Raw genomic sequence first — 19007 nt, 5'->3', positions numbered from 1 at the left:
TTAAAAAATGTGACACAGTATAAATGAGTAATTGATATATGAAAAATGAACAGAATTTCATACTGTATCTATTGTATTTGATATATTTGAGGATTTGGTGGCAATGTTATTTATTACTTTGAAAGACAATTTTAAGAAAAAAAAATGAAATTTTACTCATTTACTGTAGCATGCACTTTTTAAAAAATGTGACACAGTATAAATGAGTAATTGATATATGAAAAATGAACAGAATTTCATACTGTATCTATTGTATTTGATATATTTGAGGATTTGGTGGCAATGTTATTTATTACTTTGAAAGACAATTTTAAGAAAAAAAAATGAAATTTTACTCATTTACTGTAGCATGCACTTTTTAAAAAATGTGACACAGTATAAATGAGTAATTGATATATGAAAAATGAACAGAATTTCATACTGTATCTATTGTATTTGATATATTTGAGGATTTGGTGGCAATGTTATTTATTACTTTGAAAGACAATTTTAAGAAAAAAAAATGAAATTTTACTCATTTACTGTAGCATGCACTTTTTAAAAAATGTGACACAGTATAAATGAGTAATTGATATATGAAAAATGAACAGAATTTCATACTGTATCTATTGTATTTGATATATTTGAGGATTTGGTGGCAATGTTATTTATTACTTTGAAAGACAATTTTAAGAAAAAAAAATGAAATTTTACTCATTTACTGTAGCATGCACTTTTTAAAAAATGTGACACAGTATAAATGAGTAATTGATATATGAAAAATGAACAGAATTTCATACTGTATCTATTGTATTTGATATATTTGAGGATTTGGTGGCAATGTTATTTATTACTTTGAAAGACAATTTTAAGAAAAAAAAATGAAATTTTACTCATTTACTGTAGCATGCACTTTTTAAAAAATGTGACACAGTATAAATGAGTAATTGATATATGAAAAATGAACAGAATTTCATACTGTATCTATTGTATTTGATATATTTGAGGATTTGGTGGCAATGTTATTTATTACTTTGAAAGACAATTTTAAGAAAAAAAAATGAAATTTTACTCATTTACTGTAGCATGCACTTTTTAAAAAATGTGACACAGTATAAATGAGTAATTGATATATGAAAAATGAACAGAATTTCATACTGTATCTATTGTATTTGATATATTTGAGGATTTGGTGGCAATGTTATTTATTACTTTGAAAGACAATTTTAAGAAAAAAAAATGAAATTTTACTCATTTACTGTAGCATGCACTTTTTAAAAAATGTGACACAGTATAAATGAGTAATTGATATATGAAAAATGAACAGAATTTCATACTGTATCTATTGTATTTGATATATTTGAGGATTTGGTGGCAATGTTATTTATTACTTTGAAAGACAATTTTAAGAAAAAAAAATGAAATTTTACTCATTTACTGTAGCATGCACTTTTTAAAAAATGTGACACAGTATAAATGAGTAATTGATATATGAAAAATGAACAGAATTTCATACTGTATCTATTGTATTTGATATATTTGAGGATTTGGTGGCAATGTTATTTATTACTTTGAAAGACAATTTTAAGAAAAAAAAATGAAATTTTACTCATTTACTGTAGCATGCACTTTTTAAAAAATGTGACACAGTATAAATGAGTAATTGATATATGAAAAATGAACAGAATTTCATACTGTATCTATTGTATTTGATATATTTGAGGATTTGGTGGCAATGTTATTTATTACTTTGAAAGACAATTTTAAGAAAAAAAAATGAAATTTTACTCATTTACTGTAGCATGCACTTTTTAAAAAATGTGACACAGTATAAATGAGTAATTGATATATGAAAAATGAACAGAATTTCATACTGTATCTATTGTATTTGATATATTTGAGGATTTGGTGGCAATGTTATTTATTACTTTGAAAGACAATTTTAAGAAAAAAAAATGAAATTTTACTCATTTACTGTAGCATGCACTTTTTAAAAAATGTGACACAGTATAAATGAGTAATTGATATATGAAAAATGAACAGAATTTCATACTGTATCTATTGTATTTGATATATTTGAGGATTTGGTGGCAATGTTATTTATTACTTTGAAAGACAATTTTAAGAAAAAAAAATGAAATTTTACTCATTTACTGTAGCATGCACTTTTTAAAAAATGTGACACAGTATAAATGAGTAATTGATATATGAAAAATGAACAGAATTTCATACTGTATCTATTGTATTTGATATATTTGAGGATTTGGTGGCAATGTTATTTATTACTTTGAAAGACAATTTTAAGAAAAAAAAATGAAATTTTACTCATTTACTGTAGCATGCACTTTTTAAAAAATGTGACACAGTATAAATGAGTAATTGATATATGAAAAATGAACAGAATTTCATACTGTATCTATTGTATTTGATATATTTGAGGATTTGGTGGCAATGTTATTTATTACTTTGAAAGACAATTTTAAGAAAAAAAAATGAAATTTTACTCATTTACTGTAGCATGCACTTTTTAAAAAATGTGACACAGTATAAATGAGTAATTGATATATGAAAAATGAACAGAATTTCATACTGTATCTATTGTATTTGATATATTTGAGGATTTGGTGGCAATGTTATTTATTACTTTGAAAGACAATTTTAAGAAAAAAAAATGAAATTTTACTCATTTACTGTAGCATGCACTTTTTAAAAAATGTGACACAGTATAAATGAGTAATTGATATATGAAAAATGAACAGAATTTCATACTGTATCTATTGTATTTGATATATTTGAGGATTTGGTGGCAATGTTATTTATTACTTTGAAAGACAATTTTAAGAAAAAAAAATGAAATTTTACTCATTTACTGTAGCATGCACTTTTTAAAAAATGTGACACAGTATAAATGAGTAATTGATATATGAAAAATGAACAGAATTTCATACTGTATCTATTGTATTTGATATATTTGAGGATCCACTGATGAATTCTCCATAATGATTTCTTTAGCAGTGATTGAGGAGTTTAAGAAGGGAGAGATTTGATTACATTTGCGTGTAAATCAGCCAAAATTTCCATTTTATTGTATGGAGTTCTTATTAATTATTAAAATCAGAATATTTTGACAATAATGAGATATATTACCAATTATATTTCTTGTCAATAAATATATCCAAATTGTTTAATACAGCAGAGTCCCATACAACACTGGATATGTTCCATATTATAAGAAATTGCATTATCAGATGATTTCGTTCAAGTTTAAACCTAGGCCTCAATTGCAAAATAACACCTGAAGGGCTGCAGGTTGCTCATGACTGTTTTAAATCAATAAAAATAATCCCAATACCATTTAAATTAAGGATACTGTTAGGCATATCAAAGATCATTTACTGTAGATATTTTATTATTTTTGAATGATATACATATTTTATATGAATTCAAACCAGATGAAAATTGAAATATAGTATCATGAGAAAAAATGAATATACTCTAAGGCAATGAGCCAGATAAACTGCGAGGTCAGTTTATCTGGCTCATTGCCATATTGTGCCACAAATGAGCTAAAATATAATTATTTATATGGAAATATCATAAACTATAGATAAACTTATACTTATTTTTTTTTTTTTACATAGTAAGTAAAAATTCCAAAATTGGTCCAATCTGATTTTTGCATCTGACAGTAATATAATTTTTAGATAAATCAGTGAAATAAAAAGTTTGGCGACTTTTGTGACTGGATATCAGAGCATTTTATGTACAAATACCTGCAATTAAGTTTCTAAGGAAAGCAATTACGAGCTTGATACAGTGATTGTGTTTGTGTATTGTTAAATAAATACGTTGGTTGTCTTTATTTTTGTGTATTCAGTTTGCTGTATTGAACAAAATGGTAATATGGCCCATGCTCATCACTCTCTAAGTTATCTGGCCCTATTGTGAAAAAGTTTGTTGACTCCTGCTCTAAGGTAAAAAACTGACAATAGGATAAACAGATAATATCAGAAATTAAGTCTTATTACATTCAGGTCTTACAGAAAAAGTAAATTTTAGTAATCAGTGGATCAATATCAAGGTAATCTGTTTTATAGAATTTTTATATTCTAAAAATTAAAAATTACATGTATTAAAAATACAATTCAAAATTTTAAACTATTTTCAAAAATATATAAGTTATTTTTAAATGAATATTTATTATTATAAATATGTTTAATATTTACAGCATAACATTAAAAATATATGTATAATTTCAGAATATTTAAACTTAATTCTTTTTAAAAGTACAATTTAAAATGTTTAAGAGATGTTAAATTATTTTAAAAGTTAATAAAAATTCTATCACTCAATGGAAAATATGGCTAAGTCATGGCCTGACAAATTCAGAGAAAATCCATTAATTTCATCTGAACTAAGTCAATTGAAGATTAAAGTTTATCTAATTTCTTCATTTCTGCATCAAGATTTTCCGTAAAGTTTATGTGATCATATGAAAGAAATCTTCAAGATATTTTATTGCTTTCCATGGTCAAACTGCAGATAGAAGTACAGAAAAAATTTAGTTGTAACAGTTAAAGCTTTTAGATCAACTAATGAACATAAAATATTATGCAAAATATCATTTTTTTTTTTTGTTCCTAGGTCCAAGAAATATTTAGCCAAGAGCTTAATAGGTTTAATTCTACTTATTCATTGGAATTATCATACTGTTTAATTTGAGAAAATATGGAAAAATTGCCAGTTGCAGACAAAACATTGCAGGTATCTTTAGTATAAGAGAGTCAAGTTAAATTTTTGGGAAGAGAAAAGTTATTTCTAATAAATTTTAAGCAAGCATAAAGTCAAGCGTAAATTAGCAATATTGCTTTTCTTTATATTTGTATTTACATCTACTTCTCTTATAATTATTCTTTAATATTCAAGAGAAGTATTCTAAAAGCCAAAGTTCAATATCTAATTGGAATTTTGTTTCTGTTAAAATTTATTTTTACTATTTCTCCAAATATAACATCATCTTTTTATCTATGCAGCTATTTATCAAGTTTTGAAGATTGTTTATTTTGGAGATTGTAAATGATTCTCTAAAACTGTAATTATTGAGGTTTGAAATGTTTTCTCTTTAGCTTGATTTGCTTTTAAGTTAAATATTTTCAAACTATCCATTGAAAACAAAGTAATTGAGTAGAATTGCTATTACATGTAATAATATACCATGGAGGCTTTCTTCAATATATCTTTGAGTATGTTTGGTTCTATATTGTCTGCATCTGAATTCCAAATCCATGATGGAATTCTATTCTGCAATGTTTCTACAGAATGAATAACTAGCTTTACAGCATCACAAGCATTGTATCTGGGAATGTCATTCATAAGTCTTTGAAAAGAACCAGAAATTGTTTAAACGCCATACATCTGCATCAAAATTTGAAGAAAATGATTATAATTTCATCTAGAAATACATGCAATTCTTTATACTTTTCCAACCGGGATAAATTAAATCAGGCCCAGGATACCCACCAAATGCAACTTGATGACAAGCAGCAAAATACTGTGTATCAATTCAAGGTTTGCAAAACAATGACAGCATTTCTTGTGCTAATAAAATAATGTTTTCAGTACATATATCTGACACTCATAATTACTTTAAGTCACAATTCATGACTTAAAGTTTATCTTTAAATGTTTTCAATATGTTCATACATAATTATTTGGATGCTAAAAATAAGAATGTCTCTACAAATTGTAGACACATTGTGTACAGAGTTTCTTATATCAATAACGGAATTTCTTGTATCAATACAGATACAGTAGAGCGTCGTTTATCTAAAAGCTGGTTATCCGAAATGTCGGTTAACTGAAAGTATTCCAGTTGGCAAATTTAAATTTTTGCTAGTGCTGTGGCACTGCAATCTTTGGCTATATCTTGGGCTATTCCAATATTTTTTTTTGTTGGTGTATGTGTGTTTTAGCTGGCAGCACTGGCACTTGTGTGGTGTTTTTCTGAGGACTGTGTGTCGTGCTGAATCAAACGTTTTTGATACTAGATCAACTTCTAAAGTATCTTTTTTTTTTGGTTTTATATTTTTCAATATATTTATTTTGTTTGTAAAAAATAAAGAAATAATTTTTAACAATACAATAGCCACGATTATTATTTTAAAAAGTTTACATTAGGCTTAACATTGACAAAAATTCAATGCAAAGCGACACGCAATGGAGAAAAATTTCAACATGGGATGGATTAATATATTTTTTTGTACATAATTGGTTATCCGAAAAATAGTTATCCAAACAACCTCGGTCCCCAATTGATTCGGATAAACGACGCTCTACTGTATAAAAAATCCATGCACAATAAATTTGCTCAACCAGTTCAACAAAATGTAGAATTCTTATATTAAATGTTTACTATCTTCAGTAAAATGAAACATTTATTTCAATACAAAATTAATATCATTATGATTTCCAAAGTACTCATATGAGAATACTATGCTTCTGATGCCTGTAGTAAAATCACAGACAAAAAGTTTAACTTTACAAGATTTGTTAGATAATGCCACACCAAGCAATTTCAAGACTATCAAGCAAAAATATTTTGAGTGTAATAGTGCACTTTGGATGTGTTGGTTTATGGTAAGCAAGTGTTTGTGTTGTTTCATTCTGTTGAATTACAGTGTGTGAAAAACTTGAATTGTATTTACAGTGCATGAGTGCAAGAATGGAATAAAGATTAAACAGTTATGTCTGAGTTTGTGTTTCTAGATCATCATCTTTTGGCATATCTAAAAAAAAAATAAAAATAGTAAATTATGTTAGGTAGGCCTATATATAGTTTTATTTTCATAAGACAAAACAGCTCTTACCCCATGATTTCGGAAACTTTGTCCTCTTCATAGTAAAGATGGAGATAGAGAAAAATCTCCCTTGCCACTAAGGTCTCCTTCGCCACTAAGGTCTGGTTTTGGCAGATTTCTTCTCGGATTCCTCCTCATTCCAACTTTCAGAAGATAATGACATTCATGTTGCATACGAAGAGGCAAAACTCATGAAATGAGGGACTGACAACAAACTCTGAGAACACGACAAACTATTTTCCAAGGCAAATTCAAGATAACTTATCCTTAATTAAAGGTCTTGTCATTTTTTGGCACGTAACCTTGGTAATTGCAAGTTATTATTTTCCATCTAAATTTTGCAATCCAAGACAACTATTTTCCATCTAAACTTGTTATTAGCAATTCATATGGAGGCATTAGCCAATAGACCTTGTTTTTCCAATACAGTGACCTCTGGTAGTTAGATGAAGCATCTGGTTTAACACAGATAGGCTTCCAAGGCCTTAATGTGGTGGCATGGGGTTATAGATCTAGTGGGACAGATCCCTGATGAGGGCTAGACAAATTGCAAGATTAGATTTGAGTTCAAGGCAGGTCTGATTATAATGCAGGCATGTGTGCCAGAAGTGATCGATGATTTCAATGTTGCCACAATGGAAACATGACAGCATGGGGAGACAGGACCTGGAGTAGAGGAAATAGTTCAGGAGTACAGTGTAGGTATGAAGGTGGCACAAGAGAATCTCTGCTTGCTGGGTAGAGGCCTGGTTGTAGAGCCAGGGTTGAAAAGACTGGATGTGTGCCAGGCCTTTGTGATGCAGGACGACTGACCAAGCCACAAGGTCTTGATGGCATGTGTCACGGGCATGTTGGGAGATGTCCTGGGGAAATGGTTTGCCAAAGTGAGCTGGCAGAGGTGCCTTGGCAGGCCGCCTCATTGATCGGGATATTTGCTTGGCCAGGAGTCCAAATGAGGGTCACTGACAATGTATAGGTGGCTATCTATGTCACATCCTGTCCCGGAGGTCCCACCGCCTCCCCTTGAACTTATAAGCTTATGAGCTTATCTGCTGGTAACCTCATAAGCTCATAAGTACAGCAAGGGGAGGTGGTGGAACCATCAACTTCACTATCCACTAGACCTTATGCACCATATACATAAAGGTCACCATCATAGTAACGTCGTATAGTATGGTTATACCATCTTAAATACAGAGTGATATGTATCTATAGTATGTTAAAATTGCAGCAAGACCATTTATGGAAAACTCTTGCTGCTACCAAATGTGCCTAAGGTATGGTAGACACCACATAAAAACATATATATAAGTTAAGATATATCATGGGACAAAACATTGCATTATATACATCAAAAGTGCCATAAAAACATTACTTCTCTATGCATCGTAAACCTTAAAGTCAATATAAATAAGAGTTGGTGTATAACCCAGGTTTTAAAGTCCATTCTATGCACTAACATAGTCTTTAAAATTTTGTATGCACCATTATATATTACCTTAGTGTGCACTAAGTTGGTGCAGACCTTATTAAAAGCATCACTAAGAGAGGAGTCTATATTTATAAACACTTCAGCTCCTCTGTCATTATAAAATATACTACATCCTAACAAAGTGCTGAAGGGTGTCGAAGGCCCCTCGGTCACCATCGACCAGGTGGAATGACTTAAGTTTACTTTTAAAATCACCATGTCCACCCAATATTTGGGAGGAATAATAGTTTGGTTCAACCCATTTTGCTTTCAATCTCATATCAGGGAAGAACCCATAGGTGATTCTTCCCTTCAAACACCTGTTCCACCAGTCTTGCCATATACCATTAATCTTATCTGACACTTCTAGTTTCATTGTCTTCAAAGCTAATTATGCCATTGTACACCACTCTGTAATAATTAAAAGCCATGCTATTCCTTATATGGGTATAATAATACCACTTACCTAATTCTAAGTCTATTGGTAATAGCCTACTTATAATCTGTAGGGCTACTGTAGATGTAGTACTATAAGCCTTATTTAAAATCAATAGGATCATCCTTTGGACCCTTTTTAATTTGACCTAATGATAACCTTTTAATAGGTATTTTAGCATGGCATGCATGCTAAAATACCATACATTAAAACACTTAGGAATAAACCTTTATATAAAATACACAGAGTTGTGAAGCTGGAGCCCAATTCTTTCCTCATGCTCTGCTTTAACATGAAAAAGCTCTTAATACACCGTTCTGCAATATAAGTAACGTGCAACATTATACTCTTGCTGGTCCCAATTATGACACCAAGATATTTAACCATGTCGGCTATCTTTATCACCTTATCGTTCAGCCTGATTCTTGACAGCCGTTCTTTAAACATGCTACCTTTTAATAGTATCGCCACCATCTTATCCACAGACAATTGTAACTTATTTGCCACAAGCCATTTTTTGTAACTTGATCACCCACTTTTCACTTAGGGACTCCAGTTCACTCTTTGAATTACCGGAAATAATAAAACCAGGTCATTCTAATAAAATCCATCTTGTAAACAAAGCATCGATATATATATATATCACACTAATTTTATAAAGCTTTGCAGATATTTTTAACATATCACAAAAAAATATCTGCAAAGCTTTATAAGGTTAGTGTGATTATAAATAAAACCAGGTTGTCCGCGTAAGCTCTACTCGACAATCAGTTAAAATTCTTAAGACACCATCAAACACTAAGTTCCAGAGGACAGGTCAAGAACTGACCCTGGGAACAACCCGTTTACATTCTTTACCACTCTTTGCTTTCCTCATACACCACCTCTCTGCATGACAAATAGTCCCATAGTAACCAATATAATTCTGTGGGACATTTTCTGTATATCAACTCTTTTAGTATGGAGGGCTACCATAGGTGATCAAAAGCACCTTTAATATCAAAAAATATACCAAGAACGTATTTGCTACAAGACTTATCAACCACCTCTCGGAGATGCAATAATACATCCTCTGTTGAGCACCCTTTTATAAAACCATACTGGTACTCATTATTATACCTAATTATTACAGACTCTGTTCTTTATAATGCACTCAAAAATTTTGCCCAGCAATGATACTAAACAAATGATCTCAGATTAGTCTTATCTTTGTTACCACCGTTATATATTATTACAACCCTTCCCTGTTTTCAACAGTTAAGGAAGACTCCATATACCAAACCTACCTGATATAACTTTCTCAAATGAAGACTATCCATCACAATGTCATTGAGGATGGAGGAGAAAGGGATGACATGGCAAAGGGCCTGAAGGACCAACTGACTGATTGTGAAGATGACTGCAGGGCACTAATATATCCTCCGTAGCTTGTGGAGTGCCTTGTGGATGGCAGTGTCTTGGCCATGTGGACACTGCAACTTGGGTCAACAAGAAAGACATCTGTGACATTGGACTCTTGGATGATTAACCCCATTGTAGGATGCAGGAGGGTTTTTCGAGACATCCATGCCCAGGCCAGGTGCTGTAGGCTGGAACATGGCTGTAAGAGCAAGAGGGGGGATAGTTGCCACACACCACAAATTTGTCAAGTAGGATTTGATTTGTGATATTGGAGAGGGGAAGCTGTGGGAAATGTGGATGTCAGCCCTTTGAAGGAGTGTCAATGTCCAGAATACACTCGGCTGTTGGTGATTCCTCCACCAGTAGAAGCCTAGGCTGGACACCGCCTGGATGATGGAATAGAGCAGGCTCTAAGGGCCCCGTACAATGTGGCCAACAAGAAATTTAATGGACTGGGTATGGGTGGAGATGTAACCCACTTCAGAGTAGAGGAAAATGAGTAGTGTGGAGTGAGGGGCACCAATTGCTGTCCAGCTGAGGGCTGCAGTGATCAGCTGTTTTATCTGATGATAATAGCTGGAAGATGTATCTTCCAGAATTGGATCCCAAAGTCTGCAATCAGGCAAAGCACAGTGGAGACCATTTTCAGGTCTTTGGTCCTGGTGCCATTCTGGAGGGGCAAAGAATTTAAGATAGCATCCTGCCCAGGCCAATTTGGTACAAAGGTAGGCACTGTGTGCCATCCATATAAAGGATTGATGGAAGTAAATCCCCAAAATATGAAGGCTAGCGACCTGGAGGTAGGTGCCCGTGCAAAGAGTCAGCCTCAGGGGAGTGATTCTGCCATGGTGAAAAGTCTATTGAGATGCTTTTCTTTGCCAAAAAAGTGTGGCTCCAGGTAGTTGCCCATTGTTTGATGTGTGTGAAAGTGGTCTGCAGTCATGAGGAAGCCGTCGGTTGATGAGGGCTGGCAGAGATAAAGTATAAGTTGTCAGCATAGAGAATGCCTATAACATTTGAAGGAACAATCTCCCAGAGGTCAGCCATATAACTGGTGAAGAGGAACGGGGCCAAAACACTCCCCTGTGGGACCCCTGACAAAGGGGTATGGACGGGACAGGGGCTTTTCCATCAAACACAAAAAGGTACAGGGCGCCAAGTTAGAGTTTTGCCACTAATCCCCAAACTGGCTAGTTTTGTCAATAAGCCCTGTTGGCAGACAGAGTTGTACACTCCCTCCAGGTCAAGAGCTACCACATAGGTCCAGTGACCTCTCGCCCTCACAACTATAATGTAGTGGTGAATAGCTACCCAAAGCTTCCTCCACACCTTGGTATGGGAGGAAGCCAAGCCACTGGCCAGTGATTCACAATGGTGGTAGCAAAGTTCCCTGCATCAGTCCACATTTCCTGCAGCCGGATGGCTGAGTGGTCAAGGTGGCAGCCTACCACTCTGGGGACCTGGGTTCGAATCTGAATGGGTCGAAAAATCTCCTGGAATTTTTTGGGGGTGGTCCATTCGGATATGTCGGGCCCCATTCCTCACCACCCGGCAGCCCCATTGTGGGCCTGGCTGAACCCATAATGGGCTTGCAAAAAGACACCCTCTAGTGCCCACAGGGTGGAAAGAGTTAAAAAAAAAAAAGTCCGCATTTCCTGGAGTAGGAGGATGTCTGCCCATGTGAACTAATCCATCCCCAGCAAGAAGTTGCACTTTGACCAGATTCCCAAGTGTTCCATAAGAGTATCTGGAGCATTGATGGGTAGGGGTTGTTACAGTGCATAACCTTTAGTTATCAAGGATGAGCAATTATGGGTTTTAACAGCATCTGTGACAGATGGAGGTGGTCATAGGGAGAAGTGCTCTGCAGGAGGGAGAAGGGATGTGTGGGTCCAGTTCCAAGACAGTTCCTTTCAGTGTTGGAGGATGGCTCTGAAATTGGTTTGCAGGAACAGGCCCCTCGTTTCTTTTCCTGCTTGGCCAGGTAGTCTGAGGAGTTAGGCAGAGTTGAAAGACATTTTGGCACCTGTGGTAAAAGGGACAGAGGGGGGTGCCCTTGGTGTGCATCTGGAAGAGGGGATGCACCCAACAGCTTATTGCCTAATATGGCACGGATGAGTTGTAGTTCCTCTTCGAGGGCATAATGGTTTGCTTCAGGGAGCAGACTGAAGCTCAAGCGGGGACAATGGCTGCTCGAAACAACGTAGCTTTTCTAGGGTGAGATGGGCAATTGGCAAGCCCAGGCAGCAACAGCTGAATAGGAGGCGAGGGAAATGATATTGGGAGGAATGGCCAAGCAGAGTTTCATCTCTTGCTAGGAGCATCAGAGAGTGACGTTGAACCCAAGGATCATTATTGTTTTGTGTATGCATTTTTTTTAAAAATTAAGATACATTATTGAGGACATTCAAATTTTGTTAGTGTAATGAAGTACCTATTTGTGGAAGGAAGACTATTGTTTTTTGTGTATTAAGATGCCATTATAATGATAGTAATCTTATTTCTTGTTTTGTTTCGTATAGTCAGATTTGTAACAGGGGTAATTTTCAGAGTCCACATGACAAGGGCTGTTGCACCACCCACGAGTGCCAGCTGAAATGCAGGCCAAGGAATCTTGGTTTGCCCTGCAGCCCACACACCGGTGGTTCCCACAACAGAATTGGGCAGAAAGCACTCAAAGCACATCAAAGGATGGGGACAAAGAGATCACAGCTATGACATTGGAAATAAAAGTTTTAGTTGGGTGAGCGTCATTTCACTATGGAAAAGAGTATAGTGCCACTAAGGGAGGGCCTGCTGTTCTATTTTTGGGTAAAACACCACACTTCAAGAACTGGGAGGCCTTGGTTTTTTAGAAGGCATAGCATAGTCATGGGGTGAGATAGATGTTGACGTTTCAGACAAGTAGCATAGTTTGGGCATCATGCAGGGCCAGCTGGATGGACCCAAACTACGGCCTCCCCACCGACCAAGTCGAGTTGGTGGAGAGCCTCTTATGCCATGCTGACCTCACAGGTTTTTAAGATCAGAAAACCCGACCAAGATGACCAGGATCTTCAAAATGAAGTTTCAGAGCAGCATGTAACAAGACCGGGTTTCAGCAAGGGGGATTGCCCCTTTAGGAATGCTGTGAATGCCTGTTGAGCCGGGAGCTCCATTGGACAGTGGCGTAATTTCTCGCGTTCGGGTAAGTGTGAAAACGTTCGTACTACGTCCGGAGAAAGTCCGTCTGTTGCGGTGACAGATCCGGGCCGACTCCCATGGAGCGACTCATTTCTCTTGGGCCACGGCTACGAATGGCCCGAAAAATACAAGAAGTACTTACCCCGACGAGGACAGGGAGGTCATGACCGAAAATACTAGGAAGGGGAGCTTCCCCTTCCTAGTATTTTCGGTCATGACCTCCCTGTCCAGTGGCTTTGGGGAATGAATTACTGTTGAGGTGACTCGGTAACTGTCACTGAACAGACAGTTGCGTGAGCCACACAAGCGAAGTACCTATTTGTGGAAGGAAGCAAGTCGCTAAACAGAAAGAATCGTAGCACTGTCTAACCAACCTCCAAGGACCACTATTTTTCGGCTAAGATTTGGCGTCAATTTCTCAAATCTAATCGACAAACTTTACAAACACTTTAAACTATTAAAACAAAGTAAAGTCAAACTTTATCTTACGGTTGAAGAGGCATACAGTTCTCGATACACACAAACAAACAAACAAAAAGCACCCATTTTGTACATCCCTTACAAACCTTTTTTTTTTCCGTCTAAATTTTGCGTCGTAACATTTTAAAACATGTCATGTCTGACTCTTAATGCCATCTAGTGGGAAATTTCATTTAGCTGGGACAGACAGTCTGAAATTTATTAAATTCAGTTGTGTGAAAAAACGTACAATACATTTTCTTATATTATTGATGTTTAGAAACTATAACAATGATGTGTTAAATTCATTTTTTAATTGCTCTTGGAGTTTGATATTATTAATCGTTTCATGTATGCAATTTTTTAAAATAGTACATTACAGTATTGAGATCATTCAAATTCTGTTAGTACAGTATGTAGACTATTATTATTTTTTGTGTATTAAGATGTCATGAAAACGATAGCAATCCGTTATTTCCTGTTTTGTTTCGCATAAAATAAGAATTGATAGATTGTCCTACTATTATTTCTTTATTTAGTTATTGTTTGCGTTAAGTTATTTAAATATAGAAACTATATTTTAAATAATACAGAAACTTTGTCATATAAATTATAGTACTAATTTTGTAATATACAGGAAGCATATTAATATTCCTCTAAAATAATTTTCGTTTATTTACAGTAACATATAGTCTATATTAAGCAGTTGCTTTTGATACGTGACAAGAAATTCAGGTCTAATCGGTAATATATCTGAGCATTATCATCAAAATATTCCGATTTTAGAAATTAGTAAGATCACCATACGTGAGAATGGCAATTTTCGAAGATTTACAGGAAAAAACTGACACACTACGGCGATATCATCTCTAGTACAGTGGTACCTCAGGTTACGAACGCCCCAGCATACGAAATTTTCAGGATACGACATGAAATTCGAGCATATTTTTGCTCCACGATACGAACAAAAACTCACCATACGACGTTACATTAGTTTGCATTTTTCATTTGTTTTTCTTACTACAGTTATTTTTTTTAATGTATTACTTGGCTTTAATTTGAGTATGTTTTTCGCGTTGGAACGAATTATTTGGTTTTACATGTAATCGTATGGGAAAAGATGATCCACCTTACGACATTTTCATGATACGATCTTAGTTTCGGAACGGATTAATTTCGTATCCTGAGGTACCACTGTATTAAAAAATTTGATGCATTGTAAAAAGAAATATAAACATGGGTGTCGCAAGGAGGACAAACGGGGCACTTGCTTCACCCTGGGGTCGAGTAAAATATTACACAAATTCTAATCGTAAAAGTGATTGAGTTATGTAACCTTATGCCTTGGACTTTTGTTTGCCTTTTTGTATTCTGTAAAATACTTAGAGCCAGTATTTGTCTTAAAGAGTCAGTTATTGTAATTTTGGGGATAAGAACAAATGATTTTTCATTCATGACTATATAAAGTGGTCAGAGTAAGAACGTATTGTAAATAGTTTGCAACGAACTTATTTTCTGGAATTGCTGCATTATAGACACCATAACAGAAAATTATTAAAATACACAATTATATAACTTAACAGTTTATTGAATAAATATATATACATTCAAGAATTAATTGGGCACGAGAAATACATATTATCACAATTATTGAAAATGAATTCTAGTAAAAAGTGGTAATACAGTATTTAAAATATACAGCAAATGAAACAATCACTTTAATGTTTAAAAAAAGGAATTTGATGTGCGTACTGCAAACAAACACGTTTTCTGTTAATAAAAGAAAAAACGTTTAAGCAGAAAATGAAATTTATATGTGACAATATCATACAGAGATGAAAATATGAATTTATATTTTTTGATATCCGATCGTAATTTATAATTTTTGAATATCAGAAGTTTTTAACAAATTTCACTCAATGATTGGATAGATATTCAATCAAAAATTGAAATTTTTCAATATATGATAGAATATATAAAAATTTCGTTATACATATACTGTATTTTAAATAACTTCCTTTAATTGAATTTGGCAGCAGTATATCATTAAAAAAGATATATTCAATTGCTTAAAAGTAGCCTACATTTTCTAGCCAAGGGTTATCATTCTTTTTGTTGCTTGGCTTCGCTTTTCTCCTAAACAAATCTAGAAATAAATGCTTTATTACTCGAATTTTCTGGATGAATTCGATTTATCTGAAAAATTGATCGGCTTTTATTTGGTACTCCATAGATACTACATAATCAATAATGCAGATAAAATGTTAATCATTAAAACAAAGCTGTAACTTTCAGTTATTGGAGATAGTCTTTACTAGAAAGTAAAAGTTATAAACATCTTGCGTACAAAGAACGGACAAAGAGGAACTGTATTCATCGATGAATCATAATTCACGAATTCATAACTTCCAAGATGTTCTCATCATCAAATCAAAATAAGCATCGTCGTCGATTGATGCGCTGACTCCTGTATAGTAATTTATAAACTCTTCTTTAGTCACCTGAAAGAATAACGATTTAATATTTAATATTTATTTAATATTTGAGTCATGATAACATCATACTCACTGTGCCGTCTATCACTCCCCCTTCTTCAAAATTTGCCAGGAATTTTCTAAGCAGATCCTTTTCTGTTATTTGTCCGTTCAAATATTGTGGATGATTTTTCACATTATATACACCTTGTAAGTCTTCAAATGTAATTTTTCCATCTCCCGTTTTATCTAATTTAGCAAATGCTTTCTCCACCAGCGCCAATCTTTGAGGAGACATTCTGGGCTAAGAATAAAATTAATGATTACATAGGAAATCTATACAAATCAACAGATAGTATTGTTACGCAAAATATTTAGAAAATGGCATAAATTAAATAAACAAATATGTAATCCTGAAGAAATCAGAAGGAATATAAGACAAAGATATAAGCAAATATATGACTACATCGTACTGCATTCAATTTTCTAATAAATTAAGCAGAAATATAAACGATTTTTTTTCAACTTTTAAAAATAGTAATGTCTTATGAAGATATATGATGACTGCCCGAAATATAAACGAATAATATCTTTCAACAGAATTTAATATTCAACATTCTAATTTTTAATTTCGTTTCAATCCGAATTATCAAAAGTCAATTATAGTTCGTATTGAATATAGGATTAATTAAATTTTAAGGTGAAAAAAAAACTCACTCTGACACTGCGAATGAATTCTTCATAATTAAGACTTCCTGATCCATCACAGTCGAATTGTTTGAATAATTCTTCTATCTCTTCTGGTGAAAGACTACTACCCATTCCCGTTTCCATTAAACCTTTCTTAAACTCTTCCTCATTCAAATCACCACTGCGGTTATCATCCATTCTTCGAAACACCCTGAAACAATATAAACTGTGTAAGAATAGTAATAAATCCTAGTAATTAATCATGCCATATCGTAAAATTTATCGTAGTGATGCAGTTATGTACTTTTACATTGTACTGTATTTTGTATATAACTGCATACAAAGCAATACAATTATTTGTTTAACATAAATTTTGTACATATGCAAATAATGGGAACTAGACTAATGGTTAGCGTTTTTGTGCAGAATGTCTGATTTTCAGGAATGAATCACTTACATTAAGTGGGATTTTTATTATCGACTTATTGAATTCGAGAAAAAATTTATGAGAAAAATATATTGGCAAAGCTTTTCTGTCATATAAAAACAATAATATTAAAACAATTGTACTTTTACAGACTAGAAGGTTTTTTTACCTCACCCAGATTTTTCTGAAATTTAATAATGTATTTTTATGATATGATGCTTTGACGATATCCAAAAAATATCATAAATCAATATTTTATTTTAAAAATATGAAAAAAGTGAAAAATCTGTTAGCTTTTATTGATTCTATACAAATCATATTGATTCATATTAATACCACTACTTAAAATAATCTTGAAATCAATTGAAAAATTAGCCTGTAAGTTGTCATTCGAGAAAATAGGTAATTTCTATCTCCATATTTCTATACTAAGATAGATATATCTGTATTAGTATTATAACGATTATATGTGAAAAATATCAGAACTTAATATTATTTAATTCATATTCAAATACTTTCTAATTTATTTATTAAAACTTCATTATTTATAAAAAACATAAATAATATTTTTAAATTAAAATGAAAAATACTGTAATCATAAAATTATACGGTAATTTTGAAAGTTTGAAAATTAAAGCAAAATCTTATCTAATTGTTGTTATTATAGACGAAAATATTCGTAATAATATTAAATATAGAAAGAATGAAAAAGCAAATGTCCAATGACACGAAAATTATGCGGGAGTGAAATTTTATTGGTTATAAAAATTGTTACAAGGACTTTTATAGAAAAAAGTTCTTGTGTTCACAGTCAATAAACTAAAAATGTGAACGAACGAATGTTATAAAAATCATTATATATACTTTAAAATTAAAGAAATGAAAATTTAATAAATAATTTCCATATTAAAAATTGCGTTGTTTTCTCTTATCTAATTCAAGATAAATCAAATCCCAAGCAATACTTCATGGCTTTGTATAATTAATTTACCCAAGAAAACTCTTAATTACCCAATGCTTTATTTACTCGGCGATAATAATTTAATAGCAATTTTAATATAAAAAATACGATTAAAGTAATATATCCATTAAAAAAAATTCAATAAAATAGGAACAGTGTCAATTATATTAAATTATATTTATTTATCGATTTATAATTTTTAAATAATTAACTATTTTTTTTTGTAAATTAATTAAAATATACACAAGTTGTTACTTATGAAAACTTGATTATAAATATACAGGTAGCCCTCTGTTTACGCCGCAGTTACGCCGTAGCGCATATATAAGGTCAGTTTGAGCGGGAAAATTCAAGGTGGCTAAGGAGAGATAAATATCGTCTGGCCAACGAGAAGTAGATTTGTCTCACTAACGATAATTTGTGATCGCCGGAAGTGCTATTGCGTCGTAAGGTGTTTTCCTGAATGAACTGATACGGGATACATTTATTGGCGCTATGGATTCGGACGCCATTTATTGGACTATTAAGTTTAATATCTTGACTCATGGGTACCTAAACGTTTAGTATTTTAATATTAATTTAATGCAAATGTATACATACCCAATAATATTAAACAGAAAAAATAAATATATTCAATAAAAATCTTTGTTTTAACGAATGTACAATGTC

General features: G+C 32.8%; 1 protein-coding gene across 1 annotated transcript in view; it reads right to left on the bottom strand.

Moving 5' to 3' along the window:
* Window positions 1–15276: 15276 nt before the first annotated feature.
* Window positions 15277–19007, bottom strand: part of LOC111627442 (calcyphosin-like protein) — a 33513-nt gene continuing 29782 nt past the window's right edge. The window contains exons 3-5 of the mRNA XM_023371008.1: window positions 16978–17161; window positions 16355–16564; window positions 15277–16287 (exon numbers count right to left, since the gene is read on the bottom strand). Of these exons, the coding sequence (XP_023226776.1) occupies window positions 16186–16287; window positions 16355–16564; window positions 16978–17161 (496 nt within the window). The 3' untranslated portion in view covers window positions 15277–16185. The remainder of the gene's footprint in view (window positions 16288–16354; window positions 16565–16977; window positions 17162–19007) is intronic.

Source organism: Centruroides sculpturatus, unplaced genomic scaffold (genome assembly GCF_000671375.1).
Source record: "Centruroides sculpturatus isolate CEXI.00-Female unplaced genomic scaffold, Cexi_2.0 scaffold281, whole genome shotgun sequence".
Classification (NCBI taxonomy): domain Eukaryota; kingdom Metazoa; phylum Arthropoda; class Arachnida; order Scorpiones; family Buthidae; genus Centruroides; species Centruroides sculpturatus.
The sequence above is the reverse complement of the archived record's forward strand: the minus strand, read 5'-3'. Positions and strand labels throughout refer to the sequence as shown.